General features: G+C 42.1%; 1 protein-coding gene across 11 annotated transcripts in view; it reads left to right on the top strand.

The window, feature by feature from the left end:
- The first annotated feature begins 1,015 nt into the window (after positions 1–1,015).
- Positions 1,016–17,863, top strand: part of vav2 (vav 2 guanine nucleotide exchange factor) — a 544,057-nt gene continuing 527,209 nt past the window's right edge. For 4 of the 11 annotated variants that reach the window (XM_034192803.1, XM_034192800.1, XM_034192805.1 and 1 more), the window contains exon 1: positions 1,017–1,798. In XM_034192803.1, coding sequence (XP_034048694.1) covers positions 1,595–1,798 — 204 coding nt within the window. In that variant the 5' untranslated portion in view covers positions 1,017–1,594. Of the gene's footprint in view, positions 1,799–17,863 lie in introns of all 11 variants that reach the window. The other 7 variants (XM_034192795.1, XM_034192799.1, XM_034192802.1 and 4 more) reach the window with 3 other exon arrangements.

Raw genomic sequence — 17,863 nt, forward strand, 5'->3', positions numbered from 1 at the left:
AAATGCACAAATGATGATGAATTAGGAGCAGGTGTTGTCAGTGAGAAACAGAAATCAGTACTTTTCGATTGTTTTACAGAAGTTACGGCCAAGTCTGTACAACTCAGAAGAAAGGATTGTGCATGAATTTATTCATGAATAAAAAAAAAATACAGAAATGGTGATATGAGAGAGAGAGAGAGAGAGAGAGAGAGAGAGAGAGAGAGAGAGAGAGAGAGAGAGAGAGAGAGAGAGAGAGAGAATTTATCAGCCTCCTACCCACAGATTCTGAGGGCATCTCCTCCCAGAAAATTTTACAAATATATACCCTTTTTCCTGCATTTGAAGACAGTCTGGGAAGTTAAATACTGACTGACTATCTAGTCTTTGTTTTGATACACAATTTTATTTATTTATTTTTCATTTTCAACACTGTAAATCTTCTGAGGACAGTTGCAGATATTGCATCAGTCCCATATTTGATCACACCTCAAGGGAGGAGGCGGGAATCTCTTATACAAAGAGACTGGTAACGTGTTTTTGAAAACATGGCTGTGATTGGTCCATCTGATACGTCGGCTGCTATTGGCTATCACGCCACGCTCTGTGATTGGCTGTGGCGTAACCGCCCAAAATGTAAGTTGGCTCCACTCCTCCAGAGACTGTGGTACCAGTGTTACGTTGTAAACAAAGCCTGCAGCCAATCAGAGAGTGGCGTGTCTCAGCCAATCAGCAAAATGTCAGAATCCTGACTAAAAGTCACGTGACCAAATAACCTGATACCGACTCCTTTGCATTGGCTGGAGGAGTGGAACCAACTTAGGTTTATTTATTTATTATTATTTTTGCCGGAATGTCCCTTTAATCTGTCCGCAGCAGTGCTCGTGTCGGCCGCCAGAGGGCGCACCTCGACCTCCACATTGAACGATAATCAATGAAACTCACTCTGAAGCTTCTCGCACGCGCCGCGGACGCACGAGACAAGTTTGGTGTTGGAAACGCGCGCGCGAGCGTGAATCGTGGGCTCCTCCTTCCTTCTTCTCCTCCTCTCACACGCGGAGCAGCAGTTTGGACCGCTGAGCTCCGCTGTCCGAACGGGGAAACGAGGAGACCGACGGTGGAGGAGAGAAGGTGAAGGATCGAAAAAAGGCGAAGCGGCGCGCGGAGGCTAAATCAAAGTAACGTTATCCGGATCCAGCTAGGACGAGTTCTGTTTTTTTTATTTTTTCTGGCCCGGTTTCGCTTCGACTAGGTTCTACAAGAGGATGACCTCGGCGCCGTAGAAACCCCTGGGCTGTGTTAATTCCCTCCTCCCCCTTGTTCCAGTTTTCGCTTTGGAAATTACTGGAAGTTTTTACTCTTCGCGTCGGATTTGCTGAGGAAAACTTTTGGAGAATGAAGAGGAGAAAATTCCAGGAGCTGCTCTGCTGAACGCTTTTTTTTTTTTTTAAACCGTTTTGTGTTCTGGACCTCCATCCGTTTCCAAGCTGGCTGAAGGAGCTGGACCGGGTTTGGAATGGGGATCTAGTGCGCGGACCCTGACGAGTAAAGTTGTTGAATCGACGTGCAGTGACTGACCCGAACCTTTTTCAGCCTCCTGATACAGTTCGACACCATGGAGGAGTGGAGACAATGCGGGCGGTGGCTGATCGACTGTAAGGTTCTACCCCCGAACCACCGGGTCGTCTGGCCCTCGGCGGTCGTCTTCGACCTGGCACAGGCCCTACGGGACGGGGTGCTCCTGTGCCAGATGCTGCACAATCTGTCACCCGGATCCGTGGACCTGAAGGAGATCAACTTCAGGCCCCAGATGTCACAGGTGAGTCTGACTCTGCAGACGCTTCCTCTTCTTTGATTTTGTTTCAGAGGATGCAGGGATTCGAACCAGCAGTAGCCTGCTGCAGGTCTGTTTTTCTGTCTGATGCTACTGATGCATTCATACCTGAACGAATCCTAAGTGCGCACTCAGGAGAGTGTATATCTCCGCCAACACCCCAAAAGAAGCCCCCACCCAAATTCAGATCTGTTATGTTCTCATGTGAAAATACATTTTTGTCAACCAGATCAGAATCATGGTCTGGATCAAAGTACATCTGTAAGAGCTAATTTTGATCCTAATCATGACCTTGATTCTAAATGCTCAACTTTTGTTTCTGGCTGCTGATGTCTGATGATCCAGATATTTGATTTTCATGACTCACATTTGGTACTAGTATTTGGTCCTGATCACTCATTGATGATTCTCTTCATTTTTTTATGATCTGATCATTGATTATGAACATTGTCCCTGATCACGCACATTTTGATCTCAAACTTTGTTACTGTTCACTCATATTTTGATCCCAGGCTTTGTTCCTGATCACTCGTGTTTTGTTCCCAAACCTTGTAACCTTGTCACTCATATTTTGATCCTGATCTTTGTTCCCAATCACTCATGTTTTGATCCCGATTGCTTATATTTTGATCCCAAACATTCTTGATCACTCATATTTTGATCCCAAACATTCTTCCTGATCACTCATATTTTGGTCCCAAACCTGATTTTGGTCGGCACACAGAAGGGTATCTTCAGTACAGAAGAAACTCCATTTTTCACGCATGTGCAGATAACAAATATACAAATTTGGTATGGGGTAATCTCAGTACATGACACCGTCTTTGATCCTGATCTTTTAATTGTGTATGCTCACCTTTGAACTTGATCCGTTTACTCAGCCATGATCTGAACTTGAATTACAACTCGTATTTCATTATTTTGCTGACCTTTGATCCTATTCCTGAACATACACCTTTTTGACTGATTGCTTTGCTCCTGTAATCAGGATCAAATTGAAAAGGGCTCAATGATGGCAATTAATGATTAAAGCAAGGATCTTGCCTTTGACCTACAGTAGCTACATTGTCACCAAAATTTGATTGGATCCTTGGCTCATGCCTCATTCTTCTACCAAGTTTCATTACAATTGACTAATTGGTTTTTCTTTAACTCTGCTTACAAACCAAGGAGCAAACAGATGCTTGTGAAAACATCAACTTGTTCCTGGAGGTGATGAATTAATCTCTGGTTTGGATTCCTGTTTATTCTTTGGGTTTTATTCTTAGTGACATACCACTCCACATCCTGTGTTATGCTGATTTGTGGAAGTAGAACAGAAAGGAATGTCAGAACTGCATGGAAGCAGGATGAATGGAAATAAACAGAACTTAATCCTCTTCCTTCAGGAAGTGGTGGTACAGTATGTGGTACAGTATAAATAACCTGGAAATGTAAACAAATAAAAAGCGGAATGAACAAACTTTTTTTTTCCAAAAGGCAGTAGTCTCCATCAAATGAACAAAAATTTATCTATGAGCATCTCTTTCCTTCAGGAAGAAGATGACCTGTAAACCAGAAGAGTGGATATAATCACGGGGGGAGTTCGAAAGTGAAGGAAAAATGTCGATCATATGTGTTCATGATTCATTATGGGTCCAAGCTCCACAGGCCTGGAAAACGTATTGTTTTCATTCTGTTTATTTATTTATTCATTTCTTTATTTATCTCCCCAATAAATGAAATACTGCGGTGGAGATGGTAGAAGCCTGCATCTAACTCTGGTGCAAAAAATGAAAACTGGGGCCCCTATAGCAGCTCATTTGTGTTTAACTCCCAAACCATGCATATCACATTCAAATGACTTATGTCATCCACACGATCAGTTGGTTAAACTGAATCTTGTGACTTAGGCCACACCCATTTACATCTAGTTAGTTTTCACACAAAATTGCAAAATGTGCAAAATTAGCTTTTTTTCAAACTCCTCCTCGGCTGGCCCTCTGCTCAACACCAAACTTTGCAGATATAGTCTGTTGACCCTCTTGGCAAAAAGTTATTAAAATCCATCAGGATGCATTGAGAATTTCCTTATGATTCAATCGCAGCCCTCTGAATCGTAATCAAATCGAATTGTGAAGTTCCTAAAGATTTCCAGGCCTGAAGTTGTACATGCATTCTATTGGCTCAAGGGCAACATGCTCCACTCCCACCGGGACCAATCTCCTTGTACATGTTTAATGATGCCTGACCCAAAATTTTGCTTCTTCATAGTGAGCACCATCATCTCACTGGGAGTGTATGCTAAGGTCAGCGCCGCGTTTGTGCCATCAGAGTTCAACAGTTTTCCTCCATGCAGGAGTGACTCAATGCACAACATACACAATAATGGAGGAGATGCATGTAAAATCTAAGTTGTGATTGTGATGTGAATGTAGCTAAAGGAGTGCATGGCCTAAAATGCCAGTGATCCCAGATTACAATGGGAAGTGTGGACACTGGTACAGCAAATGGATTTTGATTGCTTTATTGTTGCTCCGGCAGTGAACTGTGGTCATACCAGTGCGACAGCCTGCTGTCAACCCATTGGGGAGATATTCTTGGCACACCTTCCACGATCCGCTTCTGTCACAATAACGTGTTTATCCATCTGCCTTCCAGCCTCCGTCTTTTGTTAGCTGGCCCTTTGTAGTACATACATTCCTTGTTATTCTTTGTGCTTCCCGTCCTTCGTCCTGTTTTCCTGTTAAGTACCAGTAGCCAAGACTTATCTGCTCCACAAGCTTCCATGATTACAAGGAGAGAAAGGTCTGGATGGCACGCTTTGATCTACCCACTAACCCTCTGCTCCCAGTCCCACTTTGTGAATCTGCGGTGGGGGTTGACACGGAGCGTGGGGGGTCGTGGTGGTGGGGGGTTGGCAGTCTTCGGTGACAAATTGGGTTAAACAAAATCGTGGCAGCCGAACAGGAGTTTGTGATTTATGATAAGGAAAAGGTCAGAGCGCTTGAACACTTGGAACACACAGCGAATGAGACAAGCTTAGTCAAATGAAGAGGAGGTGAAGTGGACTGATTAAATTATTTGCTCTGGACAGAATTTATTTCTCTTCCTTCAACCACTCTGCTTTGATTGACAGTTTCTGAAATTGAGTTTTGTCTCAGAGTATGCCATCCTGTTCAGCCGGTGTCTTCTCTCGTATTTAACTTAGTGAGCTGATGAGTTAAAATCTGTTATCAAAACTGAAATCTTTAGTTGATGGACAGAATCGTTTATGGTCATGAAGAAAAAACCCCAACAAAACAATGTACATTGGTTGTGTTTATGTATATATGTATATATGTATATATATATATATATATATATATATATATATATATGTGTGTGTGTGTATAGGGGAGTACAAACTTTACATTACTGATATCTCAGCCAAATGTACATAAAAAATTGCAGTCATGCCTAGCATTTCATTATCAAGACCAAATATATGCAGTTGAGGATTGATGGTTACAGTTTAAAATGAACTTTATTGTAAATAATTATAAATGTAACCAGCAACCAACCATCAGTCACACAACCTTTACTTGGTTTGGCAGTTGGCATGTCACATCATTCAGCAGTTGCTTAAAGGGCCGGTCACACAGCACACGGCGTTAGCTGAACAAAGTCCCAAATCATTGAGAAAAAGTGGCCGAATGAGCCTGGACTTCTCCCATCACCGAAAAGCCTGTGAGTGCGAGCGAACGACGACCTTGACACTTTAAAACAAAATCAAAATGAAGCGCTACCATGTGATCATTTTTGCAGCGAGTCTTTGTTGTCCACAGCCACCTGCAGCTGCGCTGTCTTGACGTGCGCGCACATGCACGTCACAGCCAGTGACATTGGGAGGCAAGAGAGAGAGAGAGAGAAGGGGTGGCTGGAGGTTGGACGAAGTTGGACGACAACCAAACGGAACGCTGATGGTACGGGAACTACGCAAACGACGAGGAACTGTCAAGACAGAAAGCAAAATGAAATACGGATGAATTGAGGTTGTCAGGATTCGTTCACATTTTTCAACAGTTTGAAAATTCTGACGAAGCGCCAGCTACAGAAATGAAGATGGGCGATGGTTAAATGATGTCACTGTAAGTCCAGATTTCCTGTTTCGTTTTAGCTTCGGTGTCCTTCCTTAGTGCTGTGTGACTGGGGCTTAAAGTAGACTCTGCGTGGTGGCATAGCGACATTGTGCCATTGCTTAGGGAGAGCCCTGGACTGTTGATGTTGTTTAAAAACGCAAAAGTACTTTTTATCCTATTACTTGATTAATCAGTAGAATAATCAATAGAATACTCGATTACTAAAATAATCAATAGCTGCAGCCCTAGTTTCATATCATAAAACGGTAATTTTCTTGAACTCAGTTTAATCCAGACAAATAGAAATAATTTAATTTTACTGTAGCAGTGACAGACATCCCCAAGTGTTGAGGACATAAGTGGCTGGAGAACACAAAGGGGATGCTCATACTTCACCTGGTTGCGGCAGATAGATGGTTTTCGAGATGTGAAGGTGGACTGGCTGTCTGCCTGGGTGGTTGCCATCCAGGACCCAAGGTGGTTCCGTGGTGTCATGGATGCAGTGAACCGTGGCACCAGTGTATGCTTCCAGACTTTAGTTCCATCCATCCATCCATCCATTTTCTTCCGCTTTATCCGTAGTTGGGTCGCGGGGGCAGCAGCTCATGCAAAGCCGCCCAGACCTCCCGATCCACACACACCTCCCCCAGCTTCTCTGGGGGAACCCCAAGGCGTTCCCAAGCCAGCCGAGAGATGTAGTCCCTCCAGCGTGTCCTGGGTCTTCCCCGGGGCCTCCTCCCAGTGGGACGTGCCCGGAACACCTCTCCAGCGAGGCGTCCAGGGGGCATCCGGAAAAGATGCCCGAGCCACCTCAACTGACTCCTTTCGACGTGGAGGAGCAGCGGCTCGACTTCAAGCTCCTCCCGAGTGACCGAGCTCCTCACCCTATCTCTAAGGGAGCGCCCAGCCACCCTGCGGAGGAAACTCATCTCGGCCGCTTGTGCTCGCGATCTCGTTCTTTCGGTCATGAGCCAAATCTCATGACCATAGGTGAGGATCGGAACGTAGATCGATCAGTAAATCGAGAGCCTTGCCCCCCCTACTCAGCTCTCTTTTCACCACGACGGTCCGATACAGCGACCGCATCACTGCAGATGCTGCACCGATCCGTCTATCGATCTCACGCTCCATCCGTTCCTCACTCGTGAACAAGACCCCGAGACACTTAAACTCCTCCACTTGAGGCAAGGACACTCCACCGACCTGAAGAGGGCAAAGCACCTTTTTCCGGTCGAGAACCATGGCCTCGGATTTGGAGGTGCTGATTTTCATCCCGGACGCTTCACACTCACCTGCAGACCGCCCCAGTGCACGCTGAAGGTCCTGATTTGATGAAGCCAACAGAACCACATCGTCCGCAAACAGCAGAGACGAGATTCTGTGGTTCCCAATCCAGACCCCCTCTACACCCTGGCTGCACCTAGAAATTCTGTCCATAAAAATAAAGACTTTAGTTCACTTGTAGAAAACACACTGTTGAAACCTGCTGGTGGGTTGTTTGGTTTGAAGGGTTATACGCTACAGCTCTGTAGCAACTGCAAACTAGATTATAATGAATTTCAATTTTGGAAATTAGTTTCTTTGTCTTTCCTTATTGACCTGCTAATTCCATTTACTTTTGATCTCCATTTGTATTCTAGTGTAATATTATTGTGTTCTACTACTGCAATTTGTAAAGACCTTACAGACGTCTCTGTCTGCACATTTGCGGATGTTCACGGGTTGTAATTAAAAGACGGTTGCACGACTGGTGTTTTTATAGCTCTTTGCGTGGTAACATATGCAGTGAGTGGAAGTGTTGGCATTTATTGTTTGGAAATCCATAGAAGTAGTTGAGAAAAAGAAGTTCCCTTTCGCACACATCTGCATCAACAACTATTAGGCTGCAGTACTATCGGTAGTTCATTCATTCCTTTTCTATACACTCTTACTCCATTCAAGGGTCACGGGTGGGCAGGAGCCTATCCCAGCAGTCAAATAATTTAATCTTAGTTGAAATTTTTGCCAGGACTGGTTCTAGAACTGTGACGCTGAATCTGAGATACTTTAAAAATTTTCTGCTGTATATGTGATTAATAACACAAGATCCACATGACTAATTTAAGCTGTTTAATCATTTATCGGTGTCAGTCGTCCCACATTTTGGTATTTTGCCAGAGGTGGGATGAAGTCACTGTCAAGTCATTCTCAAGTCATCATTCAGCAAGTGTCATGTCTCAAGTCAGCTTTCATACAATTGGTGGTTATTTTGACTTGAGACTTGTGACCCACCTCTGTATTTTGCCCTCTTTTGATGTACTGAGTATGGGTCGTTCAACAAGGAACTAAATAATTTTCGCCTGTTGATGTGAAGCGACCACCTGACTCACTGAAGTGTCTGATTGACTTGGCATCACAAGGTGAGGACGGGCTCTTCAGACTCTGCACATTGAATCCATTCAAGCTGAAATTGTGCATTCATGTGAGTGAAAAGGGAAATACACATTCATGTGTCCTTCCAGTTATCAATGAGGAAGTTAAGTAAACCGTAACCACTGAACTGTAAATATATTAGTTGGATTGTTGTCACCAATTTTCTTAACTGATTGGTTGAAGTTACACTGAAATGTCCTTTTGAAAAAGGTCCAAACATTTGTGTTGATGCACACCGTCGTAAGGTGTGTGTAGATTAATCCAGTCACAGGTGTTTGTTTTGTTGTCTTGTCCCAGACTGTCATCGATTTCAGCTTTCTGATCCCTAATTAATACCAATTTGTTGATACTTGTAAGCTTCTTGAAATTGTTATATTAAAAAGCACACGACTAATATAAAGAGGTTTTTCTGTGGTTAAAAAATATCAATGATTGCTTCTGTTTTCAGCTTCCCACCATGATGAATGCAAAATTCTGTTCTCTTTTTTTACCACTTCATGTAAATGCACCACCAGGAAACCTTTCAGCACAAAAAACAAACCTCACGCAACTTGGGCCCAATTCCAATACCCTCTCTTTGCCCTTTCCATTCATTTTCTGTATTTGCATGCCTTTGAAAAATGATGGGAAAGGACAAAGTGGTAGGGCAAAGGGAGAGTACTGGGGCTGGATCTTGGATTTGCCTGTAAACTGTTCCTTAAAATGGGTTGCTTATCTCAAGCTGGATTCAGGCACCAATAAATTGACTTAATAAGCTACCACACAAATCTGAAATGGCAGCAGTCTAGAGGTGGGAGGTGTAATTCACTGGAAAATTATTTCCATCAGTGTAGCATGTATGTAAAACTGTGAGTGGTTCTGTAATTCATTAATTGGGTCACACCCCAGGATTGCTTGATTTAAGCAACTCTCAACACCGGCCTAGTTTGGTGTTGTTTTGCACTGCAACTGGCCCAACTTTATGCACTTTGGCTGATTTCCCTAGTCAGTTCTCACCTGGCCAAGTGTTATATAGTGTTCTGACCCAGTTGAAATTTGATACCTGGGTCACTTATTTTCTATAGGGTCATGACCCTATGGTCACTTTTCTAGTATCGAAAATTGACCTGCCCCATAGAAGTTTGACCCCTTATCAGTTTTTAACTTTTGTTAATAAGAATGTTCTACTGTAAACAGAAATAAGTTTGGAAATATACAGTTTATGCATATTATTTGCTCTTTTTCTTCATATGTATGTACTATTGTCAACGTATATGTTCACATTGACTAAGTATTTCAGTGTAAATATTGTAAAATAACGTGTTTTATTTTTATTAATGTTTGTTCATTGGTATATTGTATTTTTGTCTATCTATATATAATATAGCCATAAAAAATGTAAATGTTCATATAAATCTGATACGTGATCTGGACCGATTGTCATGGTAATGGTCTGGCAAAGACCGTTACCATGACTATATGATGTTGTTTAACTTTTCTACCAGTGAGCCACACTTGATACTTTTTTTGCAAACAAACATGAAAAGAACACGTTTAACTGACTGCTGTTCTCAAAAGTCATTGTCCTGCAGCATGTCTGTTTTCTCACTTTATCCTGAAGTTACAGCTCTTGGTCAGAGTTAGTTTCCAAGATGCCACGGAGGGTGCCATCTTGGAAGTGCTAATGTTAAAATGTTATTGAAAATAGAGGTTTCAAAATAAAGGTTTTGAAAATTAATCCCCAAAATATTCATAATAAAGGGTGCACATCATCGTGCCATGCGCAAGCCATATCCGAAAGGTGAGGCCAATCTGACAAGCAGTCAGAGATATGCGAGCCACATACCCACACACACAGGCATTTCTTGCTTTATTTATATAGTTGGTTACTTTTCCTTGTGTGGGGGTCAGAACTCTGTAATGTAAAAGAGACACATGGGCCACTGACACCAGAACAAGCTGGGTGAACCTGTCCTCAACTGTTGACATCTTGGGGTAAACCTGTCCAGGGCTACCTCCAGCTGAATATCACTAGGATGGCTGGCCTCCTGAAGACTTAGAACATGTTCCAGTTTGGTATGAGTTTAACTGTTGATTGACATTATGCGGCAGCAAACACAAAGTGGTAAAAGTATGGGGCAAATAAAGCCTTAATGGGTTGATGAAACTCCCAGCCAACTGCTTCAACAAAAGATTCATTACTTGAAGCTAAATGTAACCGTTCATTTGAGACTACCAACACCTACTGGTCAAATAATGTGGAGCACAGTTCTGCGATTTTACAAGCTAGAGACTGTATAGCACAGTACCTGTGGACATGTAACAAACAGCAAGCAATATTATAGTCAATATTGATAAGACTTAGTGATAGACAGATTCCAACGAGTGCAGTTGGATATTTTCATATGAACTGAGAATTAGACTGTTTTAATTAAAGATACATGTGTATGTCATGCAGTTGCCGTTTGTTTGATTGTAGGACAAATAAAAATGTCCCATTTGTTCAGTGGACAAGTTGGACAAATCCTTCATGTTGGAGGCTGGAAGATATTTGAGGACAAATCCCTAATTTATTTTTTTGAGTTTGGAAAGTTGGTGGTAGTTTGTCTTTGTTAAAAGTTGTAAACTGATGCCTAATGAGCATTGGAGTTGGGAGATGCTTTGGAGCTGGAGGTGTGCATATCCTGAATTCAGCGCCTTGGGCTGCGTCTGATAGACAAGACTGAGCTGAGCCCTCTGAAGCCTTTTTGTGTGTTCTGCAGTCTGGCTGGTTTTGCTGGGTTTTTTTTTTTTTCCCTGTTAGTGAGGTAGTTGTGAATGCCTTTGGGATGACTCAGGCGGATGTGTTGGTGTGTGCTGCTGCACTAAGTGCACTTGCTTGTTGTGTGTGTCTGTAATGTTACAGTAGTGTGTGTTCACATGGAGCCTAGAGGTCTTCTGGAGCTGCATAGAATGAGATCTCGCACTGAAGCTGCTGCTTCATTCTCTTTGTCCAGCTGCTACCGCAAACATGACTGCAGGTGATTTACTTTGGTATCCATACATTAACAGCTTTTGGGGAAAACGGTGTGTTCTCATAGGTGGGGGTGTAAAGTATATTAAAGTACAATATATTGACTTTATCCAGTGTTGGGGACTATGCACTGATGCCATCTGAAGATCTGCTTTCATTGCATTTTATAAATGTATGTGCATATAACATTATAGTTTTCAGCAAACTAACGTCACCTGGTGACTTTACAAACATATGTTAAAATTTGTAGATGAAAAAATATACCGTAGACGCTGAGGTGATGCATTCTGAATAAATAGATACAATTAAATTCCCTGAAGACATTTTCTCATGAATGCCAGACATTGTTGATAGGGCTGCAGGATGTTAGAAAAAAATTAAGTAGCATACACATGGTTGTAAATGGTAAATGGACTGCATTTATATAGCGCTTTTCCATCTGCATCAGACGCTCAAAGCGCTTTACAATTATGCCTCACATTCACCCCGATGTCAGGGTGCTGCCATACAAGGCGCTCACTACACACTGGGAGCAATAGGGGATTGCCCAAGGGCTCTTAGTGATTTTCCAGTCAGGCGGGGATCTGAACCCATGATCTTCCGGACTCAAGCCCAACACTTTAACCACTAGACCATCACCTCCCCTCTTGTGAACGTACGGACCCAACACTGGCTGTAGCATGAAAATATGAAATTCAAAAATGGTGCAATCGTAGTTCACTGCCTTGTTTTAACAATACACAATGAAGAACACGGAGTAGAGATGGTTAATTGAAACACAACAAATACTTCCAGGAGCCTCGCAGCCAGATGCTTCTTTAAAAGCTTTTAAGCTTTCATCAGATCGACCGTGGATCTCCTGTGGCGACCCCAAGTGAAAACAAGGGAGCAGCTGAAGGGACTTTTTATTCATCACTGATACTTAGAAATTCTTGCCTGTTGATCATTTATTTTCACAATTTTCAGTACAAAATGGCAACTTTTGATAAGCAAAAATTAATGCTGAAAATGCACCAAAATGTACCTTTTTTTTCCATCGTCTTGAGGTGCTGGAACTCACGGCCAGGCCTTGATTCTCACATTTTCAATACCTAGTGTGTCTCAGGACTCAGTGGCCAAAAATTATACTGCAAACCCCATTGCTGAGAAACTGACTATTTAAATTTAAAATTAATTCCATGAAATTACACCATTGGTACTTGTTGAATGACAAGTCCTTTGGTTCACACCATAGGATAATTTAAAAATGTTGTCCTTTGGGCCGAAGCCTGATGTGACATTGTTTCTCATGTTATTGCATCGGTAAGACATGCCACTTCATTTGTGGCCACAGATGTTTCAAACTGGGGACAGATGACCATTGATAGTTGCATTGAGGTTCCTGATCAAATCAGAATTTCACACTGTTCTCTGCAGGTCAAGGTTGTAACCCAGAAAACTCTGTCTCAAAGCATTCTGCGGGCTCAGAAATAAGATTACAGACAGTGTATGAAGAAGAAAAGGACCTAGGGCTGTGCAATTAACCGAATTTCGATCGTGATATCGATATTTGTATCAAACGATCTCCAAACTCGTATAATCGAGTGAAACGATTTAAGGGCCTTTCATCAGGCCAATCCGTCAACGTGTCCCGAGACGCATGACGTCAGACGCGTCGCTTCGGAAGCGGCAAGGGGGCGGGATTGCTACATCACACTCTGGCTGTTTCCACAACTTGAAAAAAGTTCAGCGATCGCCATCTTGAATTTGCGTCGCCTGAACCACAAAAAAGCTTTAAAAAACAGCAGTAGAACGATTCTCCAATCACCCTGCTGGGAGAAGTTTTTTTTTTCAGCTACTTTTCAGAGTGACGCCGACCGAGGGAGGACTGACGACTTGGTGGTATATCGATTGAACCGCGACAGCGAGCCGACCTGCACGGAGAAGCCAGCCTTCAGGCATCATTCCTGGGCAGAGCGAGGCAGGCAGTCGGGGTGATGGAGCAAACCCACTCAGTCCGAAATCTCCCACTTTTTGGATATATGCTAAGTCCCAGTTTGCCCAACGGAGTTTAGTTCTGCAGCTTTATCGAGGTGAGAATAATGTAAAAATAAAATGTGACGTTTACTGAACTGCTGTGAAGGATTAATAATCGGCTAACATTAGCTTAGCCACTTAGCACAGTTGATCTGCGTGAACGCTTTAATTTGTAAATGGTTCAATCTTTTTTATTTTTACCAAATAAAGCTACATCTTTTTTCAGACACCACAAAAGCTTAACTTTAAATAAGTTATTTTTTCGGGTGTTTTTTTTCCCATCGTTTTCCCCCCGTTTTTTTTTTTCCCTTTTTTATATATAAACTGTTTAGTGTTTCTTTATATTTAAAGAAATATTTTTATTTGTCCTAATCAGGAACATTTGCTGTGCAGACAACCAAACTTCCATTGATGAGCTGAACACCACGTCCAGTTGAAAGAAAACATCTCTATCTTCAAAATAGGACAAAAGTGTCTTCAGCAACACTGCCAGAGTTCAAAGCTGCAGAAGAGAACTTCATCTGGTCCCGAGAATTCAGCATAACATCGCCTGCTTCTAAATAAAAGGCTCTTTCAACAGCAACTATTTTATTATTTTAAAAAAAGCTGTTTCATTTTATATTTTAACAATAAATGAACGGATACATTTCTCCAAAAGGAGATAAGGAGACGTGGTCAAGGGAATGATGACAAAAACACAAACTAATGAACTTAAATTGAAACAAAAACAATGCAGCCGCACTATGTCCTAGTAGCACAAGTCAGGGAGATGCCCAAAGACACTGACCAACTGGTCAGTGACAACAGGGAAGGGAGAGGAAAACAGAAAAATAATATGTAATATGATATTTTTAATATTTATTTTATTCATTTTATGTTTTATACAGGTAAGGTACAGTACATTTTCAATTTAGAGGTTTTGTGCACATTGTCTATAACAATTCTTTTTTTAGAGTGAGACAAATGCTGAATAAATGCATTGTGTAACAAAAAAAAAAAAAATCGTTTGAATAATAGTGATTTCAGTATTTACCTAAATAATCGTGATACTGATTTTTTCCATAATCGAGCAGCCCTAAAAGGACCCGGTAAATGCCCATCCAACTGGTACACTGAGATCTCTGTGTGTGACTGGTGTTGGAGGGGGATGTGATGACTGGAGATATCCACCCACGTCTGCCTCCTCCGGGGGGTAATTTAATCTCAACGTTTGGTCTGCTGTTGACCGTGTGACCCCAGAGCCTGCCGGATGCAGGTAATACTGCTAATGGACCTTGTTAGGGAGGCATCGTAAGCTCCACAGCTGGGATGGTGCTGCTAGAAGCTAATGAGATTGACAAGGAGAGAATGGGCCCAGGCCAGGTTTTTCTAAGCTTTTCTGTAAAGTAGTCCTGCTTAGAAGGTCATGGAAATCTTTTTAACCTTTGATATTACTGATACTTATGACATGGCAGAATTGGACTATAAAGAATAAACAACGCATAATTTCTAGTGGTGTCACGGATCATAGTTGCCTGATTCATCATGCCTGGTTTGGTACGCATGTGAGCCGCGGATTATTTGCAAAATTTACACGTGTGATTTCCTGTTATGGTGATTTGTTTTTGAAGTGGTAACTGCATTAATTTTGATGCAGTCATGGTAAAATCACAGTTGTGTGGTTAAAGCAGCTGCACGTCCACATTAGGAATGCACACATCCACATTTTTTCACTTCTAATCCGATCCCGACACCGGAATTTGGATAACTGCCCATACTGATAGTATTCCGATACCAGAACTTTGTTTGCTTTAATATTATTATCATTATTGTTGATTTTATATGAGGATATTTTGTATCCCCAGTTATACAGCTTCATGATGAAGTGGTATGGAGGAGGATTTTCTCAAACAGAATACCTGAAAGTTCAGGTACAATTTGCCAGTATGTACATCTAAGATGCAAGCCTAGATTTGATGTTTTGGGTTTTTTTTTTTTTGGTGGTTTCTTGTGGCATTTTGGAAATGTGGACTGCACTCTGTTATCAAAATGGTACATGTAGTTGTACAAGGGCAAGACCATTGGATCCTGATATTTTTTTAAATAATGTTAGAGTACCTGGAATTGATAAAGTTACTTACTTGAACATATTTTTCATTTAACTGCTGACAAATGTTTGGCAGATTTCAGTCATCAGTGTAATATGTTTTTTGCTGATTTCAAAAATGCTAACTTGATTCACGCGTCAGGACGCAGCTGCTCATGGCGCTCGACAAACAACACCTCCGTGTTGGAAGCCTTACAGGACAAGTTGGAACATGCCCAACTGTTAAACAATTTCTCTGATACTCACTCGACTGAAGAGCGATCAAAAGCCGCCTGAATCTTATGAATGGTTTCCAAAACGGAGGTGTTTTTTGTCCCGCCGCGGCATGAGCGGCTGCGTCCTGACGCGCGAATCCGTCTGCACGTCTGTCACTACAAAATCTCCTTTAACAGTGGAATGTGCCGATAAAGTGCTGATCCCGACCTCTTATGAAACTTCTCTGCTAGTTACACAACGTCCTGCATCAACAGAGCCTTAAATTTGGAAGTGATCAGCTCCTTTCAGCCTCTCAATCGCGGCTCGGAGCGCAGCACGCCCTCCGGCGCTGTGGGCCATCCTTAAAGTGGCAGTAACAATCCTTAATCTCTCTGAAGCCCATAAAAGTTTCACCGAAAGCCAACCGAATCTTCCAAATGGTTTCCAGCTGCTTGTCTGGCAGAGTTTCTGAAAAAATTTTAATGCAACAAAACGGCAGTCCTTCAGACATTCTTTTGACAATGAAAAAACGATGAGAGGGGTGGACCAGTGCACACACAAAGCCTGCCCACAGGCGAATGACGCAACCGACAGGCGTGAAAAAACTCATGGATGCGCACAAAGGTGGATGTGCCTGGATATGCCAGAACATGTCCTGTGAGGCTTCATCATGGCGTTGCTTTGCGCCATGCGGCACCGCCGTGTCGCGCGGAATTCCTCCGCACGTCTGTCTCAATGTGCTGAAAAAGTGCTGATGTCCACATCTTTTCACAATTCCTGTGCTAGCCAGATGACATCCCGGATAAAACACAGCGTCCAGTTTGGAAATGAACAACACATTGATGAAGCCTCACAGGACATGTTCTGGCATGTCCAGGCACATCCACAATTTCTCGGATAATCACTCGATGGAAAAACCACCGACAGCTGTCTGAACTCCATCTCAAAGCCCTCCTATGAGACCAAAACGGAGGTGGTTTTGTCTCGTTCCAGTAGCGAATCCATTGTGACGCGCGAAGCCTCCGCTCGGCTTTCCATGACAAAATCTCTTGTTAAAAGTGAAATCTGCCAGAAAATGGTTGATGTCCAGCTCTTGTGATAACCACAGAAATTGCACACGATGGTCATGGATCCATACAGCCATCCGTTTAGAAATGAAATGGTCGTTCAGCCTGTCGATGGCGGCTTCGGAGCGCGGCGCACCACCAGTCGCTCTGGGCCGTCCTTAAAGCGACAGTAACACTCCGTAATCTCTTTGAAGCCCATAAAATTTTCACCAAAAACCATCTGAATTTCTCGAATGGTGTCCACTTTGATGTCCCTCACAGTTTCTGAAAAAAGTTTGATCAAGCAAAGCGGCAGTCTCTGAGCCATTCCTTAACAATGAAAAAAACGACGAGAGGGGTGGACCACTCCTCAATCAAAGCCTGCATATATATGTGTATATGTGTGTATGTGTATATATGTATATGTGTGTATGTGTATATATATGTGTATATATATATGAATGAATGAATGAATGAATGAAAACTGTTTATTTCGAACATTTGATACAACAACAATTACAAGATAGATCAGTAAAGACAACAACAAAAAAGTTCCTACTGTGTACCCAACATGTCCGAAAGGGGTAGGGTGAAGCATCAGCTTATTTATCTCTACCCCTTCTTCCCCACAACCAGTAATACCCTTTGTCACATATACACATAGATTCCTACACACCTAAACCGATATATATATATATATATATATATATATATTTATATATATATATATATATACAAACATAAATATACACCTACACATACCTACTTACATACAAAATACTATATATTTACAAGCCGAAGCAAAAAACAAAAACACCCTAACCCTCATTACCCTTCCTCCTCCCTATACCTAGAAAAAACCATATTTTTGTACCGCTGTTTGAACTGGTTCATGCTTGGACATTGCTTGAGCCCCACTCCTAATCTGTTCCACATCCTCACCCCACAGACAGAAATACAGAAACCTTTTAATGTTGTTCGTGCCCATTGATGCTTTAAATTAAATTTCCCCCCCAGACTGCAATCCCCTGATCTGTTAAAAAACATATTTTTAATGTTTGCTGGAAGTAAATTGTTTATTGCTTTATACACGATTTGTACTGTTTGAAAATGAACCAAGTCTGTGAATTTTAAGAATTTGGATTGTAAAAATAGTGGATTTGTATGATCTCTATAGCCAGTATTATGAATAATTCTTATAGC

This window comes from Thalassophryne amazonica, chromosome 17, assembly GCF_902500255.1.
Source record: "Thalassophryne amazonica chromosome 17, fThaAma1.1, whole genome shotgun sequence".
NCBI classification, from domain to species: Eukaryota; Metazoa; Chordata; class Actinopteri; order Batrachoidiformes; family Batrachoididae; genus Thalassophryne; species Thalassophryne amazonica.